Source organism: Oryctolagus cuniculus, chromosome 11 (genome assembly GCF_964237555.1).
Source record: "Oryctolagus cuniculus chromosome 11, mOryCun1.1, whole genome shotgun sequence".
In the NCBI taxonomy this organism is placed as follows: Eukaryota; Metazoa; Chordata; class Mammalia; order Lagomorpha; family Leporidae; genus Oryctolagus; species Oryctolagus cuniculus.
Genome location: NC_091442.1, coordinates 88,566,497 through 88,583,818, shown reverse-complemented (window position 1 = coordinate 88,583,818; position 17,322 = coordinate 88,566,497). Strand labels below are relative to the sequence as shown.

Sequence of the window (17,322 nt, the reverse complement as noted above, 5' to 3'; positions counted from 1 at the left end):
GAAAGTCACTCATTGAATATTGAGTTGACAGATGATCTTTTATGTATTAATAACATATTGAAGTAAGTGGTAAATATTCTGTTTTCTTATAATGACAAAATTTTTTTTTCTTAGTGGTTTCATATCTCTGACTCATTTCATATCTCATTCTCAGAAAATTTGGTTGATTATCATATTAGACTTGATAGAGAGTTCATCAGTTGTTCAACTCAATTCTAAACCATTTATTCAAATTTATTTTTCCATCCTTATTAACTGAGGCTAGCATTAAACAAATACCTCATGTCTTGTGCTTCAATTTTATAATTGGTAAATGGGCTTGAAATAGAACTTACTTGATAAGGTTGTGATGAAAATTAAGCAGTCAGTACAATGGCTGGCACACACTCAGTGCACAATAAATGTAAGCTATTATGACCCAGTGTAGTCTTCTTAAAAATGTTTTTTATTTATTTGAAAGAATTACAAAAATAGATAGCGACACACAGAGAAAAGAGGTCTTCCATCTGCTGGCTCACTCCCCTAATGACTGCAACAGCTAGGGCTGGGCCAGGCCAAAGCTAGGAGCCTGGAACTCCATCCATATCGCCTTGTGTTTGGCAGGTGCCCATGTACTTGGGCAGTCTTTTGCTGCTTTCCCGGGTGTCTTATCAGGGAGCTGGATCAGAAATGGAGCAGCTGGAACTCAAATCCATGTTCCAATACGGGATAAAGGAGTAACATTGGTACCTTAACTCACTGCCCCACAGCACCAGCACTATTTTTTTTTTTTTTATCCCAGGGTATTCTTTCACACATCCTTCTTTGTTCTTTACTCCTGCTATTTTGCTATTTTGTTAAATACCGGTTCCTCAACTACCAAGTTCACAATAGTCATGTTAAGCCTCAAGTTCGAGGATTCTTTCTGATAGGCGAGGTCTAAATTGATATACTAATTTTTTTAATTTTATTTTAATTTTTTTTTTGACAGGCAGAGTGGACAGTGAGAGAGAGAGAGACAGAGAGAAAGGTCTTCCTTTGCTGTTGGTTCACCCTCCAATGGCCGCCGCGGCCAGCGCGCTGTGGCCAGCGCACCGCGCTGATCCGATGGCAGGAGCCAGGTGCTTCTCCTGGTCTCCCATGGGGTGCAGGGCCCAAGTACTTGGGCCATCCTCCACTGCACTCCCTGGCCACAGCAGATAGCTGGCCTGGAAGAGGGGCAACCAGGACAGAATCCGGCGCCCCGACCGGGACTAGAACCCGGTGTGCCAGCGCCACAAGGCAGAGGATTAGCCTAGTGAGCTGTGGCGCTGGCCTTGATATATACTAATTTTAAATTAAATGTCTTTAGACTCTTATTCCATCTAACTTTCTACAAATGGTTAGGGTTTTTGAGAATGGCATTCTATGATACTATGCCTGTTTTAGCTAAAGGTTGATAAAATGTACACTATTAGTAATCTTTATGCTCAGAAATCAGAAACCACAAATGGCCATTTTTTAATTTAGTTTATTGCTGCCAATTCTAGTGCAGTGGTGTTATTCATAGTGTCAGATTCCAGAATGTATTCTTAACAAAAAAATAAGATACTGTCATATTCAGTGTAGCTTTTTGCTAAGGTAGTTTTAAAGATTGTCTCTGATTTATGTAGGCCTTTCTTCCACACCTACAACTTCCCTGAGCTAAGTGAATGCAGAGATATTTTTCTCTGTCATTTCCCACGGTGTCTCTGGGGATTGCTTCTTCACCCTGTACAGATTACAGATATTGTCTTACATTCCAGCTGTGCTGAACTTTGGGAGCCTAAACACCTCTCTTCCTAATTTTAATCTCAGATTGTCCACTAGTTCCAGGGCAGGATCCACTTCAAGGCAGGAGTGAGAGAGGAATGATAGCGATAGCCTACTTGCTGACTCCCAGTCCCTCCATTGTCCTGGCGCTCACTGCTCTCTGAATTCATTCCTAGCACACCATATCATCCAAATATCTTCTTTACACCCCCTAGCCCACTCCCCATATTTAGTAGCCAGATGTCCAAATATTGTTTCTGCATTACAAAGGATGATCTACCAGACTATCAATGGAAGATGCTTTTTGCACTAAATTTTACCCTATTCTAAATAATTTGTGCTTTCACAGCATCTAAATGCAAACCATAATATTGCTAAGAATCAGTTCTGGAACTAGCAGAGGGAGATCCAGGTGGTCGGGATTAGTAAAACCAAGCACAGCCATTGAGTGTAGGATGAAAGAAACAGCAAAAAAAAAAAGTTCCACTTATATCTCATTGGACAGAATGCCAAGTAGCATGGAGATGTAAAGTCTTCCTTGTTCCCTATCTTTGCTTTTATACATGTTACTGTAAGGGTCACTAAAAGATGTAAGAAAGGGGTGAAGGTCAGGCTGTGAGGCAGGTATATTTTGTTTTAAATCTAGAGCACAGTTCTTCAGTTGCATCACCCTTGGCATTTTAGGCCAGACAGTCCTTTGCAGTGAGGGGCTGTTCAGTACATTGTGGGATGTTTGTGATCCTGTCTTCTACTCTACTAGATACGAATGCACCTGCAGACCTGATGCGAAAACCAAAACAGGTATTCTCATGCTGTCAAATGTCTTCTGAAAAGCATAATCATCCCTAGTAGAAGATAAGCCTAAAATTTGCTGTTTAAAGAAAAAGCAATTGTAGTAAAAAGGATAGAGAATTGTCTTTGGGCCCTTGGCTAGGACTCAGAGAGGACTCCAAAGCTTTATAGTTCTTTATTCTGCAACAGGAGGAGGCCTTCACAATCCCCTGGCACAGATGCCACCAGTAGCTTGGAACTAACTCTGCTTTCCAAGCGTGAAGTCTTGTTCTACAGACTTAAGCAATAAAAGCATTTCACTTAAATCACTCTGATGCATGGTAATTAGACTGTGTTAGTATTTACTGCGTTTTCCAGCCTGGCCTTGGAAATAAGGAATTATTGCAAGTTTCTAGGGAAAAATACGTTGAGTTCCAAACATTTTCCATAAATATCTGTGGCTTGCATCCTAATTTTCCAGTACAATACTGGGTTTTAGAAGCATAACTTACAATGTAATTATTGTAAATAATATGACATTTTAATGATTTTTTATTGTTTTGAAAGAAGGCTCAATTTGAACATTTACCCCTCTAAATTTCATATATCACATTTCAGCTGAAGTTTGTCTTCTTTATACAGGAAGAAATGCTGGTCTTTGATTCTCCTGCATGCCAACTACAATGGCTCTTTTCCTCGGACAACTGAATAAAAATGGCCAAATATTATCCATTTATGTTCATGTTGTCTGCCTTCAAACTTAATCCCTGTTTTGTAGATGTATATTTTGTTGGATCTTAACTTTGACACAGAAAACATAATTGGTACGTTAATCTTAAGACTTCAAGATTTTAGTTGTTAATTTATTCTCTGATGCTGTGTGCATTGTAGTTTCTTAGTGGAAGATTGTTGAAGGGATATTTGATGGATTATGTTCTATTTTAAATTATAAACCAACCATTTTAATTCATAATTTTTATGATGTTAAAATAAAGTATCAGTGGAAAAATAATTTAAGATCCTGATTGACAGTAGAGTCAATTTAAAAATTCCCATTTTTAAGCAACAAAAAAGCATATATGGAAGAACTTAAGATAATATTTAACATTACTAAATTTAATAAAGTATTAAAGCTCATATAACTATAGAATATGCATGTGGAATGTCAGTATTTATTACATAGTTATAGCTGTGGTAAATATATTTAGACTGTGCCATAAAATCTCTTGAATGTTTTCTATTGATGTTTCAAATTACTTTTAGTTCAGTTTCCAGTCCCTAATATGCAGAACAGATACCTGGGAAAAAGAGTTTTGTACTGGTGGGAATTATAGTTTAAATATTGAGCATTTTTCCTCTTTTATTACATGATATTCTTGAAATAGACAAAGAGCTTTAAGTCAAGTCAAAGCAATACTATAATCTTATTCAAGTTTTCAATGTGTGTTCCACTGTAAAATTCTTTAACTTTTATTAGTTCTTGTATATTTTAATGAGAACCAAAATGTAAGATTACCTACTTAGTACTATGTAAGGCAGTATTATAAATTTTCATCCATCATTGTTTCTGCCTGCTTCATGTGGCCATCTGGTAAATTGCTTTGCTATAAATGGTGATGTAGGTAACTGAAATCTTTCTGATCATATAATTTATTCAAGGAACTTAATGGGTAATAAGATATTAGGAATGCTAAGTCTGATACATTGAAGCCATGATGCAACTAAATTCCGGTTTACAATATTTCATATCTGCTTGCCAATTGAAGGAGTGAACAGTTACCAAATTAGAATAAAATTCCAGTCTTAAAGCGGAATGAATGAAATGTATGTGGTATTACTTTACTCTGATACTGTAACTATAATTTTTGAGTGAATGCTTTTAGTCTTAAATACAACATAAAAGTAACACATTTTGAATCCTATAATCCAGATAATCTCCAGTTATTTTAAAACTAGCTTACACTTGGCTGGCACCCCGGCTCACTAGGCTAATCCTCCACCTGTGGCGCCAGTAGCCCGGATTCTAGTCCTGGTCGGGGGCCGGATTCTGTTCCAGTTGCTCCTCTTCCAGTCCAGCTATCTGCTGTGTTTCGGGAGGGCAGTGGAGGATGGCCCAAGTCCTTGGGCCCTGCACCCACATGGGAGACCAGAAGGAAGCACCTGGCTCTTGGTTTCGGATCGGTGCAACGGGCTGGCTGTAGCGGCCATTTGGGGGGTGAACCAACGGAAGGAAGACCTTTCTCTCTGTCTCTCTCTCTCTCACTAATTCCGCCTGTCAAAACAAAAAAGAAGAAGAAGAAGAAGAAGAAGAAGAAGAAGAAGAAGAAGAAGAAGAAAAACTATCTTAAACTTGCAAACAAATTTCTATTCAGCCTCCTATCAGGATGTTTACCTTTGGTTACCTCCATCCCAGAGTGTCCAGAGAGCCCATTCTTGGAACCGCCATACATATTAACCTCACCATATGCTTTCAATTTTTGTGGCCCTGCTCCTTTAATATTACAGCTTACTTTCAAGAATTAGTTGTGGGTTAACATCTAAAGGCACAGTTGAAAAAACACTCTCTAGCTTTGTGACTGTAAGCAAATTGCTTTCCCTCTCTCTTGTCTCAGTTTTGTCATCTGTAGAATGGTGATAATATTAGTAATTATCAAAAAATGTGTAAAAGAGAAGCATCTTCAGTGGATTGAAAATAGGAACTATCACATTAACAGTGAGATTGTTTATACATGGAAGTAAAACACTGGGATATAAACCAACAATTTTAGAATATGAGATTTTTATAAATTAAAAAAGTAAAGATAAGTGAGTTTTCAATTTTTATATGACTATATGTTATCTGGGCAGTTTAAGAATTGTAAAATGTTTATCTATTCACCTCCAACAAACACACACAAAAGCTAAGCAAATCACAACAAACTACATTTTTAAGTTTGCAGTGTGTATGTATATTTATATGTCATAATGACAGTCTGGCATTAGAGTAGCAGGTTTTGTGTCTCAACCACTGGATTGGAATCCATTAGATAGAAAAGTTAGCTATACTGTATTATGTAACAAATCAAGTTATCTGGGATGAGTTTGTATTTTTAACCTTTTGTTGTGTATGTGTTTGTGGATATCACATCTATTGGATAGTAAAGCTACAAAAGTTGGGAAAGGAACATTTTAGCTTATTCCAATTTTGGTGTTAAATTCTTTATTTGTATGAGGTTTGCAGGGAGACAATTATTTCCATAAAGTTATGGTTATTTAAGATTTCTAGATCGGTTTCATTCTGAATATTTTTGTCTCCTTCCTATATTTCTGATTTAAGTGTTTATTTTACCTTATGAAAATATGCTGAAGATTGTTTAAGTCAGTGCAGCCTTTGGGCACCACGCTGTAATAAGGATCTTAGCATTAACACTGACACTAACTCAAATGTTCTCTTTCCAGCCCTAGCACTAGTTCCCTCAACAAACCAGAGATGCTGCATGTAAGTCGTGTGTGTCTTTGCATCATTCACACTTCTCATGAGAGTGCCAGCTATAGAGGAGATGCTCAGCAAATTTTTTTGAATAAATAAAAAGAAACTTGCTTGGAACCATATTATAAAATAAGTACAGTTTTCTTCAACATCCTAAGCCTTCTGTAAAGTAGACTATAGATATGACAAAGCACATACTAGTTGTGGAAGATTTATTGGTCATTACTTTTAAGTATGTTCAGTCCAGTGGTAAAAGTTTTGAAAATTATTTTGTTTGAATGATGGTTTTGAATTTCCCTTGAGTATTTAGAACTAGTTGACCCAAGAAAATACAAGGGCATTTAGAAAAGAATTTTTTTTTTTAAAGTGAAGAAGTTTGTAGCCAGACTGTGAGTTTAGTAATAAAGGTATTAATTTTCTCAGGTGTAACATGGAATTAATAGCTTTTTTCCTCATTGTGTATAAGGTATATTAGTACTACTTATCCACATGTGATGAAAATGAGCAAAGTTCAATAAAAGACCACAATAGACAAAATTTGAGCTCTCCAAATCAAGAATAATCCCAGGTCAAGTGGGGATCATGAAACTATTGGAGAAGTATTGTCATTGATACCATTACTATTCTGGTATTCAAAAGAATTCTCTGCTCCTTTTTTCTCAGTCTTCCTCACAACTCTAGGCCTGAAGAATTTATAGGTTGTGTGTCCTCCTCAGCTATAGACCCAGAACTGGTGATTCTCAATCAGATAAGATATTAGATTAGATAGTTTCTCAGATAGGACATAGGGACTACTGCAAACAGACAACAGTAAGGGCTTTTGAGGACATGACAGTTTTGTCAGCAAAAGGTGTCACTTAGTCCATTCCTAAACCCTTTGTAACTGCATTAGTTCAAGAAGAAGATTAATATTAATTTTAAAAGACATAGACGGCCACACATTCTTGCCCACTTTTCTCCATGGCTTGTAGTGAGAGAAGTTTTTTCTGACCAGTTCAATGTTCTATTGATATCCTACGGTTCCACTGCCATAAAAGTTCCTTTTATAAAAAAAAATTTTTATTTGAAATTCAGAGTTACAGTGAGAGTAGGAAATACAGAGAGAGAGAGAGAGAAGAAAGAGACCTTCCATCCACTGGTTCACTCCCCAAATGGCCACAATGACCAGGGACAGGCCAGGCCAAAGCCAGGAGCCAAGGGTTTCATTTGAGTCTCCCATGTGGATGCAGGGACCCAAACACTTGGACGATCCTTCACTCCCCTTCTGGGCACATCAATAGGGAGCTGGATGGGAAGTGGAACAGATGGGACTTGAACCAGTGCCTATATGGGATGCCAGTACTGCAGACAGTGGCTGAACCTGTACTTAGTCTCTGATGATCTTTTGATAATTTATACATTTTCCTCATAAGGAAAGTGACTTGTAAGTATTCTAAATAGACTTCCCCTTCTTTCAAATCATCTTCTCTCCCTTCACTCAGTTTATTTTTCTCATTGCATTCACAACTATCTTAAATTGGTCATATAATCCTGTCTGCATTCTTGCATTTGTACCCTTAGTCTCTTCAGATAGGTTTGGCACACAACTGGCATGCGATAAACATGTGTTGAATGAAATGGTCGCTATTTCTAATATTGAACTTTAAAAACTTAAAAAACTTAAAAACTTTTAAAAAAAGATTTATTTATTTACTTTAGAGGCAGAGTTATAGAAAAAGAGAGGGAGAGGGAAAGGGAGAGAGGTAGAGAGGGAGAGAGGAAGAGGAGAGGAAGAGAGGGAGGGGGAGAGAGAGAGAGAGAGAGAGAGAGGTCTTCCATCTGCTGGTTCATTCCCCAAATGACCTCAATGGCTGGAACTGGGCTGATCCAAAGCCAGGACCTTTTTCTAGGTCTTCCACGTGGGCACAGGGGCCCAAGCACTTGGGCCATCCTCTGCTGCTTTTCTAGGCCATCAGCAGGGAGTTGATTTGGAAGTGGAGCAGCCAGAATTCGAACCAGCACCCGTTTGGGATGCTAGCACCACAGGCAGATGCTTAACCTACTACGCCACAGCATCGGCCCCCTGAACAGTTTTTGACTCCTTGACTCCAATAACTGTCCCACCATTGCTACTTATGCTTTCGTGGTCCTCCTCCAGGCTTAAGGCTGCAAAAGAAGAGTCTTACTCCATCTCCTGCTATTCATTTCCCTCTTGATTGGTGTCTTAACTGGAGCAGCTCTAACTGTGTTTATATTGTAACTAACTTCTGAAGAAAAGCGAAAGTATCATTACCTTGCTGATGATTTGAACTCTACATAGGAAATAAAAAGGGAATTAAGGTATTCTCTATAGTTTAAACTGTTCTTTCATTAAATCTTCTGATTTTTGATAAATAAAAAAACTAACTGGCACGTAAAAATTGTACCTATTTATGGGGTACCAGTTGTGAAGTTTTTATACATGTATGCATTGCACAATGTGCAGTGGGAGTAGATATAATTGTCTCCTCAGCACTTACCATTTCAAGTGGTAAAAATAATCAGAATCCTTTCTTCCGGATTTTTCTTTCTTTCTTTTTTTTTTTTTTTTTTTTTTTTTTTTGAATGTCGCTCCAACCTGAAAATGCAGCTCCCTTTACGGTTAAATCTAGACTTTCAAAAAGGATAGTAATGAAACACTACCTTGTAAGTTTACAGTAGCGATGCTTGACATATAATGTGTGTTTTGCGTGTGTGTCTTTTTGTTGTTGTTGTTCCAGGTCTCCCACTAAAGACATGGATTCCGAAGAGAGGGAAATTGTGGTTTGGGTTTGCCAAGAGGAGAAGATTGTCTGCGGCTTAACGAAACGCACCACCTCCGCTGATGTCATCCAGGCCCTGCTCGAGGAACACCAGACAACGTTTGGAGAAAAACGATTTCTTCTGGGGAGCCCCAGCGACTACTGCATCCTGGAGAAGTGGAGGGGCTCAGAACGGGTGCTTCCTCCACTGACTCGAATCCTGAAGCTTTGGAAGGCTTGGGGAGACGAGCAGCCCAACATGCAGTTTGTCTTGGTGAAAGCAGACGCCTTTCTTCCAGTTCCCTTGTGGCGGACAGCGGAGGCCAAATTAGTGCAAAACACAGAAAAACTGTGGGAGCTCAGCCCAGCCCATTACATGAAGACATTGCCACCAGATAAACAAAAGAGAATCGTCAGAAAAACGTTCCGGAAACTGGCTAAAATTAAACAGGATACAGTGTCGCATGATCGAGATAACATGGAGACGCTCGTTCATCTGATTATTTCCCAAGACCATACCATTCATCAGCAAGTCCGAAGAATGAAAGAGCTGGATCTGGAAATTGAGAAGTGTGAGGCTAGGTTTCACCTAGATCGGGTAGAAAACGATGGAGAAAACTATGTTCAGAATGCATATTTAATGCCCAGTTTCAGTGAAGTGGAGCAGAAGCTAGACTTGCAGTGCGGGGAAAACCAGTTTCTGGAGGACCTGAGTGAAAGTGACGGAGTGGTACAGCTGGAAGAGCGGCTGAGATATTACAGGATGCTCATTGATAAGCTCTCCATCGAGATAGAAAAGGAGGTGAGAAGCGTTTGCGTTGACGCGGGTGAAGATGCAGAAGGGGCAACTGCGAGTGAACTGGAAAGCTCCAATTTGGAAAGCGTGAAGTGTGATTTGGAGAAGAGCATGAGAGCTGGTTTGAAAATCCACTCTCATCTGAGTGGTATCCAGAAAGAGATTAAATATAGTGACTCATTGCTTCAGATGAAAGCAAAAGAGTATGAACTGCTGGCCAAGGAGCTCGATTCGATTCACATTAGCAACAAGGATGGATGTCAGCTAAAGGAAAACAGAGGGAAGGAATCAGAAGCTCCCAACGGCGACGGGGCGGTTCCTCCCTTCACTCAAAGAGTATTTAACACTTACACCAATGACACAGACTCAGACACTGGTATCAGCTCTAACCACAGTCAGGACTCTGAGAACACTGCAGGAGACCTGGTGTTGTTGTCAACATAATTTAAATGGGCTTTTCCGATCTGCTTGAATGTTGTCTGTGTTTGCGTAATTTAATAGGAAACTTTATTTGAAATACTACTTTCTGAAAATTGTGAATCATGTTAAAGTATTCGGTAGTTAGTAAAAACTAGTGAACTCCATTTTTTTTTTTGGTTATAAGATTTCCAGTATGACCTTAAGTATTACCTTAAGAATTTCAAGAATGAACTATCAGAAAAGTAGCAGAATGAGCCTGTAGGTATAGAACACAGAAATAATTGAGAATCATAGATAATTTATCACAGCTTCAATGAAAAATGATTTATATAAGCTAACAATTCTTAATAGTGGATAGTCAAAATACTGAAACTTCAAACATGACAGAAGTAAAATTAAAACATACTGAAACATCTTTTTTTCTGCATTGCCATTGAAATTTGTAAAAGAAAATGGCAGCTACTATGTTGTAACTATATTAATCTAAATCTTTGTTCTTTTAATATTTAGTCTGTGTAACTTACTAAGTCTGTCACTTCTTGAGCCCTTTACCTTTTAGGTTTAAGTGACAAGTTGCTCTGGAGACACGAATAACGACTGGCAGTGTATTAGACACAGTGGAGGGAACAGATGAGGCAAGGCCAAGTGCTGCACACACACAGTGAATTTTCTAAAGAAGAATACAATTATTAGGAGATATGCATGAACTTTTATTATCTAGCAATGCAGATCCTTTGATCAGACCAGTTTCGCTGCAGGCTCATTCTTGAATGAAGTATGATGTGGGTTACAGAGGAAACCAGTCATAGTTTTGTTTGTTTATACCCTATCTACACACATTATAGTAATGAAATTTTACTCCTTTGTGTGGGTAAAATAGAGTTCTATATGCATAATTGTTAGCATTTTGTTTCTGAATGTACAAAATCCCATATGGAGAAAGCTTATTTTACATTACAATTCTTTTTGTTTTCTTAGCACTTCATCTAAAAAGCTTTTAAAGGATCTACAATATCTCCAGAGTGCTACCAAAAACCTAAGAAACTTAGTGGATTATTTAGTTTCCATCTTGAACACTGTCATATGCCAAACTATACTTGGTTTTGATTATGAATGAATGGTTATGAATTTGCTTTCTCCCTCCTTTTTTTCTTTTTTCTCTGCCTGCCTGGCTGTCTTTCTATTTTCCCTCCTCCATTCCTCTTTTCCCTTCCCTTGTTTCTTCCTTTCCTTCCTGCCTGTCAGTGAACACATGGTAAAATCATACTGAAAATAGTTTTTATCATTTTATTATGTGAACTGACTACTGATGCAGTTAGTTTTTTCTGTAGCTGACATCTTCTTTCCTGAGCCAGTGCATATGTAACTAAAATATTTGACTTAGTTTTAATATGTGAATAATACTGAAATTCATGTTTCTTTTCATTTATTTTTACATATAGTGTATTGTAGGTTTTGATTCAGTTTTACTTTTTCATTTTTAAAATTTTATGTTTTCAACTTTTCAACTTCATTAACTGTTTTCTTTGTCTTTCTTAAATTTTCTTCATATATCCTTGTATTTTTCCCTCTCCTAATTTTTTCACTCATATTTGGGAAGGTATGTAGACTGTATAGCATCTGTGTTGTCATTTTTTGCACTAAGATATTTGTAGGCCATTTTTGAAGTTGGCTGGTAGGAAATGTAGAAATTTCCATTCGATAAAAGATACAGTGATAAACAATAAGTACAGTGCAACATGGGATATATATACACACACAAATGGACTTGAATAATAATCACTTGTGAAATGAAAGTTTACCTGCCTAATAGGCCATTAAATTATGAAACAATGTGGTGAGCTGTTGACAAGTTCACTGTTTACTAGGAGGGATTAAATGCAAAAGATTGTCATAAGTGATAAAACAATTGTAAATGTTGCTTTCCTAAAGTGAAAATAATCTCTTTGGATTACCCTAAATGAGAAAAATCATGAAAAAAGATACATTGCTTATATTCTTATGTAACTTTACTGAGTTCAAAAGAGGTTGTAAAGAAAGAACGTGAGAGAGAATTTGATTGTATAAATCAATTCTGCTTTTATAGAGGTAAAGACAATGATGCAATCCAAAAGCCAATTCTAAATTTTATAGGAAATAATGTTTAAAACCCTTGGTAGAGAGGAAAACTATTGGTTTTTAAATTCATTTTAGGATTTCTATTTGATCTTTAATTATACACAGGTATTTGTGCTTCTAATCAATATAGTACATAATCATTCATCAATTTCCATAGTGAGTCTCCAATTTAGAGCTATTTTTAATATATTAATGAAAACAGAAAAACTAAAATACCATGTTCTTATTTGTGAATACTAAGATATTCATTATTAATTTAAGAGAAAATTTAAGTTGTAATTATAGGACTTGATAGAAAGTTTAGTGTTTTTCATTACTTATAAGAAACCTTAAAATACAGTACTTATGGATTTTTCAAAATTTTTCAGTAACCTGAGAGGTTAACTATGAAATTGCTGTGTGCAGCTAGAAGTAAACCAAAGCTGACAACTCTATTTTTATCAAAAGACTTAGATTCTCACAGGCAATAACTAGTGCATTCTTCCCCACAGAATGCCTGTTTTTCTCTCCATCTGCTACCTTCTGGAGTCCTATCCATTTTCCCAGCCTTTGTAATGTGCTATCACTTTTATGGAACATTTTTGTTATATTCAACCAATTGTAATCTCTTATGTGTAAGCTCACAAATATTTCAGATGTATTTCTTGTTTATTTCATCATTTATATTCTGGCTTAGGTTATACTCATTTATGTTCTTATCCAATTCCCCTTCCATAAAGGATTCTTAACATATTACTTTATCATCTGTCTGGTTAACTAAACTCCCTCCTATCAACTTCTGTACCCCTTACTCAATTTTTAAATTGAATACCTACATTTTAAGGAATTGAAATTTTGTATTTGTATCTTTATTTGTGGTAATTGATACTTGTGTATTTGTACATAAATATCCAAATACCCATTTTTGCAGACTTAAAACATTAAAAGTAATTCTGCTTTAAAAAAATTTAGAGGAACACTGAGTCTCTATGATACTACGAGGTTTTTTGATGTTACATTAATTTTTTTTGCCTTCCTCCCCATAGTGTTATATTCATTTTTAATCTTATTTGTACTTCACAGAATTACTGATTTAAAGCAACACGATATTATCTTTTTAGCCAATTTTATGGTTAATTATTGAATTTCTCTTTCCATTATATGTTTATAAGAAAAACATATTTTATAGAGTTGAGTTTGAAATAGTAGACACACAAAATAATTTTAACATATTCTAAATGAAATATCTATTATATTTTTCTTCTTACTTGTAATAATGAATGATCCTTCATTAGTATGTAGAAGATATTTTAATTCATTAAAAATTTATTTTTATATTTATTTAAGCATCTATTGACAAAACAAAATATATTTCTGTTGCTGCATTTTATAATTTTTCTAAGTAGGATTCTTGTTCTACTTAAAAATATTTTTCTACTGACAAAGGAATACCTTTTAGTCCTGATACACTTTTTAAATATTAGGCTGTTTCTTTTTGTACTACCTGATTGGTTTAATAAACCTGATGTGACAGATATAAGTATATACAACTTCTGTAACTGACAGAGCAATAAAAGCATCATTGAACACTTAAGTGTAATATTGTCTTTCTGGGTGGGTTGACTGTGTTGACAATAAGTTTTATATAGCTATGAATGATATTATTTATTTTATAATATATTTCAAAATCAGTTATTTGTTGACTACATAAATACATAAATAAAATCTAACAGAGATTTTTATTAGGTTTTATATACTTTTGTTCTGGTTTGTTAGTAAATTCAATAAGTGATTTTATAGCAAACTACCTTGCTTCCTAGAATGAAATCGTTCTAACTTAAAACCACTCAACAAAGTGTGAATCTTTTACAATGAATTATAATTTGTCACTACAGTGCCTCTTCGAAGTGTAACTTAGAATAGATTTTGAGTTTTTTAAGTAGTTGTTCATTTAAACCATAAGGAAATTCACTTGTTCTTTCTACAAATGACCTTGCAATTTGTTTCTTTTCTTTCTTTTTTTTTTTTTTTTTTTTTTTTTTTTTTTTTTTTTTTTGAGAGGTAGAGTTATAGACAGTGAGAGAGAGAGACAGAAAGAAAGATCTTCCTTCCATTGGTTCGCTCCCCAAATGGCTGCTATGGCCGACGCAGCACCGATCCGAAGCCAGGACCCAGGTGCTTCTTCCCAAACACTTGGGCCATCCTCCACTGCCCTCCTGGGCCACAACAGAGAGCTGGACTGGAAGAGGAGCAACCGGGGCTAGTATCCGGCGCCCCAACTGGGACTAGAAGCCGGTGCCCATATGGGATGCCGGCACCGCAGGCGGAGGATTAACCAAGTGAGCCACGACGCCGGCCCCAGTGAGTTTGTTTGTTTGTTTATTTTTTTTTGCAATGAGTTTCTTAAAGACTGTATATAGTATCCAGTAAAACAGAAATAAATTAACACTATTGTATTACTAATTCATCTCAACAGTGAGAGAAAACAGAATAGTTATTTTGTTAGTCTAGATATAATTTGTTTTCAGCAACTTTTGGGCCTAAGAATAACATTTGTTTTTTAAATTTTGTAGCTACTAGGTTTATATCCGAAATAATTATTTTGAGAATTATTTTGAGAATTCAAATGAAGCAATTAAAATATGCTTTTCTTATGTGGAACTACTAGACATAATTTAACAGGAGGCTGGTAAGTCACCACATTTTATGCATACAGTACCATTCAGCTATTTATTTTTATTTTTAAACAAAGACAGAGAGCTCTCACTCAGTGAATGACTCTCCAAATAGCTAAAACAGCTGGAGCTGGGCGAAGGGTGAATCCAGGAGTCGTGATCTTAATTTAGGTCTCCCGTGAGAGAGTTGGGAATTCACTCACTTGAAATACCACTGCTGCCTCCCAGGGTCTTCCTTGGTGGGAAGATGAAGTCGAACAGCCAGAGCTGGGAATTGAAAGGAAGTACCCCGATGTGGGATGTGTGCTTCTTAACTAAGCTAAACATCTGTCCTAGTTCTCTCTTTATTTCATTTCTTTTTCTAAAAATTTTATCTTATTTATTTGAAAGGCGGAGTTAGAGGGAAAGAAAGAGAGACAGAGAGTGAGGTCTTCCGTCTCTTGTTCACTCCCCAGGTGGCTGCAATGGCTACGGCTAGGCCAAGCTGAAGCCAAAAGCCAGGAGCTTCATCCAGGTCTCCAACATGGAGGGTGGTCCTCCACTGCATTCCCAGGCACATCAGCAGTGAGCTGGATTGGAAGTGGAGCAGCCAGGACTTGAACCAGCACCTATATGGGATGCTGGTGCTGCAGGTGGCAGCTTAACCCACTATGCCACAGTGGTGTCCCCTTTCCTATTTGTTTCTAAATGAAATAGGTAGATGATTTCAAACTTGAATTATTCAAACAATGTACAACATGATATATGTATGTGGATATAATTTTTTTTTTCTAAAAATATTGCTTACGGTAAAGACTGGGACTTCACTTTGCTCACACAACACGTTCCTTATTCTGACACATGGTTATTCTGGAGACCGCCCTCTATGGGACATATAGAGATTCTATACTCCGAGAGCAGCAGAGAATCCATCCTGTCAATTATCATAATTTATTCCATTAATCTTCTCATGGGCATTTTAGGTGATTCTCAGTCATTTACAATACTTTTTATAAATCTTATCAGTGTGTTTCTGTGAGACTAGATTGCTAGATGTAGAAATATTGGTTCAATGGTGATAAATGCAATTTTTAATTTTAATAAATATTGACAGTTAATCTCTATAAAAACTAATCCTTTGTGATCTGATTTTTAATTCAAATCTATAGGATGTTTAATAATAAATTAAACTTACTAATTATTATTTTGAGATAAATGAATATTGCTTGCAAAATTTATCAGTTCAGAAACAAGACAATGGGGGAGGGCATTGTGGTGCAGTGAGTTAAACCACTGCTTGGGAAGCCTACATTCCACATCAGCTGAATGGAGTCCAGCTTCTGTTAATATTTCCTTGGGAAGGAACAGATGATGGCCAAAGTATGTGGGTTCCTGCCATGTGCCTGGGATACCCCAATGGAACTTGCAGCTCTTGACTTTGGTCAGGCCCACCCTGGCTGTTGTAAGCATTTGGGGAGTGAACCAGAGAATGTAAGTTTCCCTCTCTCTCTCTCTCTCTCTCCCGTCCTCCTTCCTTCACTCTCACTCAGAGGTTCAACTAAATAAATAAATAAATAAAAATAATTCAGACTGTGGCCAATAATTAAACAAATAGCTGTCAAAGCTATTAAGGATTTCCATAACGAATCTGATTTAAAAGTAACAAAGATCCAGGTCTTATTGTTCTAACTCTTACGTTCTCAACATTATTAGAATGTGTGCTTTTCTAACAAGTACCAGCTCCATTATACATATTATTAAGGACCTTCTATTTTGAAAATAAAATAATCAAATATGGGGATTTACTTATAGCAGATGGTAAATACCATGAAAAGTGATTTGGAAATGGTATATAAGCCCACAACCCTCAATGATTCATAGCTTTCAATCTATACTCTTACAGTTCATAATAGATAGCAAGGAAATATTTCAAACTTTGTGAAAACATATATACATGAAGATATTAATAGAATTCAATAATAGAAGAATTTTAAGTAAGTTCTGAGATATTTGGGTTTGTTCAAGTATTATTATTTATAAATTTTAATTCTCATGGATATGAAATGATACAAAATGAACTCTAGTTTAAAAGAAATGAATTTTAAAATATAGATAGGCCAAATATGTTAGGAATAATTTAATAATTTCTGCATACCAATAAACAAATCCATTTGAAAATAAAAATACATCAATTTTGCCAATAATTTTTATAAGAAAGTGATGGTTTACTCATGACACCCTTATTTTCACCATAAATATATTTCAAAATATGGAAACTTTATAATTTAAAAACATTAGAAATATTTCATTTTTACAGTATTTTTCTGACTCCTATTTCTTTGCTAAGGTGCATTAGGGACTTTCAAAAATTGATCAAATGGCAGGAGAATAATAAATAATGGCAAGATCAACTCTCTGGGAACTAGAAGCCTGAATAATCTAAACAAACTTTTTGAATTCCAGAATGGCAGATTCCTAGTCACAAAATAATTGTGAAAAAAGAAAAGGAAAGGTTAAATTAGACATTTCTTTAGGTCTTTTCCAGCTTGATTAAATTATGTAAAGTAAGGCATTCTGTGGATTTGA

The 17,322-nt window shown here is 36.1% G+C and overlaps 1 protein-coding gene across 4 annotated transcripts in view; it reads left to right on the top strand.

The window, feature by feature from the left end:
* RASSF9 (Ras association domain family member 9) overlaps window positions 1–13,671 on the top strand; it is a 37,284-nt gene extending 23,613 nt beyond the window's left edge. For 2 of the 4 annotated variants that reach the window (XM_002711271.5, XM_051845719.2), the window contains one exon: window positions 8,749–13,671. In XM_002711271.5, the coding sequence (XP_002711317.2) occupies window positions 8,749–10,009 (1,261 nt within the window). In that variant the 3' untranslated portion in view covers window positions 10,010–13,671. Of the gene's footprint in view, window positions 1–2,818; window positions 3,366–5,979; window positions 6,020–8,748 lie in introns of those variants that run through there. The other 2 variants (XM_051845720.2, XM_070051476.1) reach the window with 2 other exon arrangements.
* The last annotated feature ends 3,651 nt before the right edge of the window (window positions 13,672–17,322 follow it).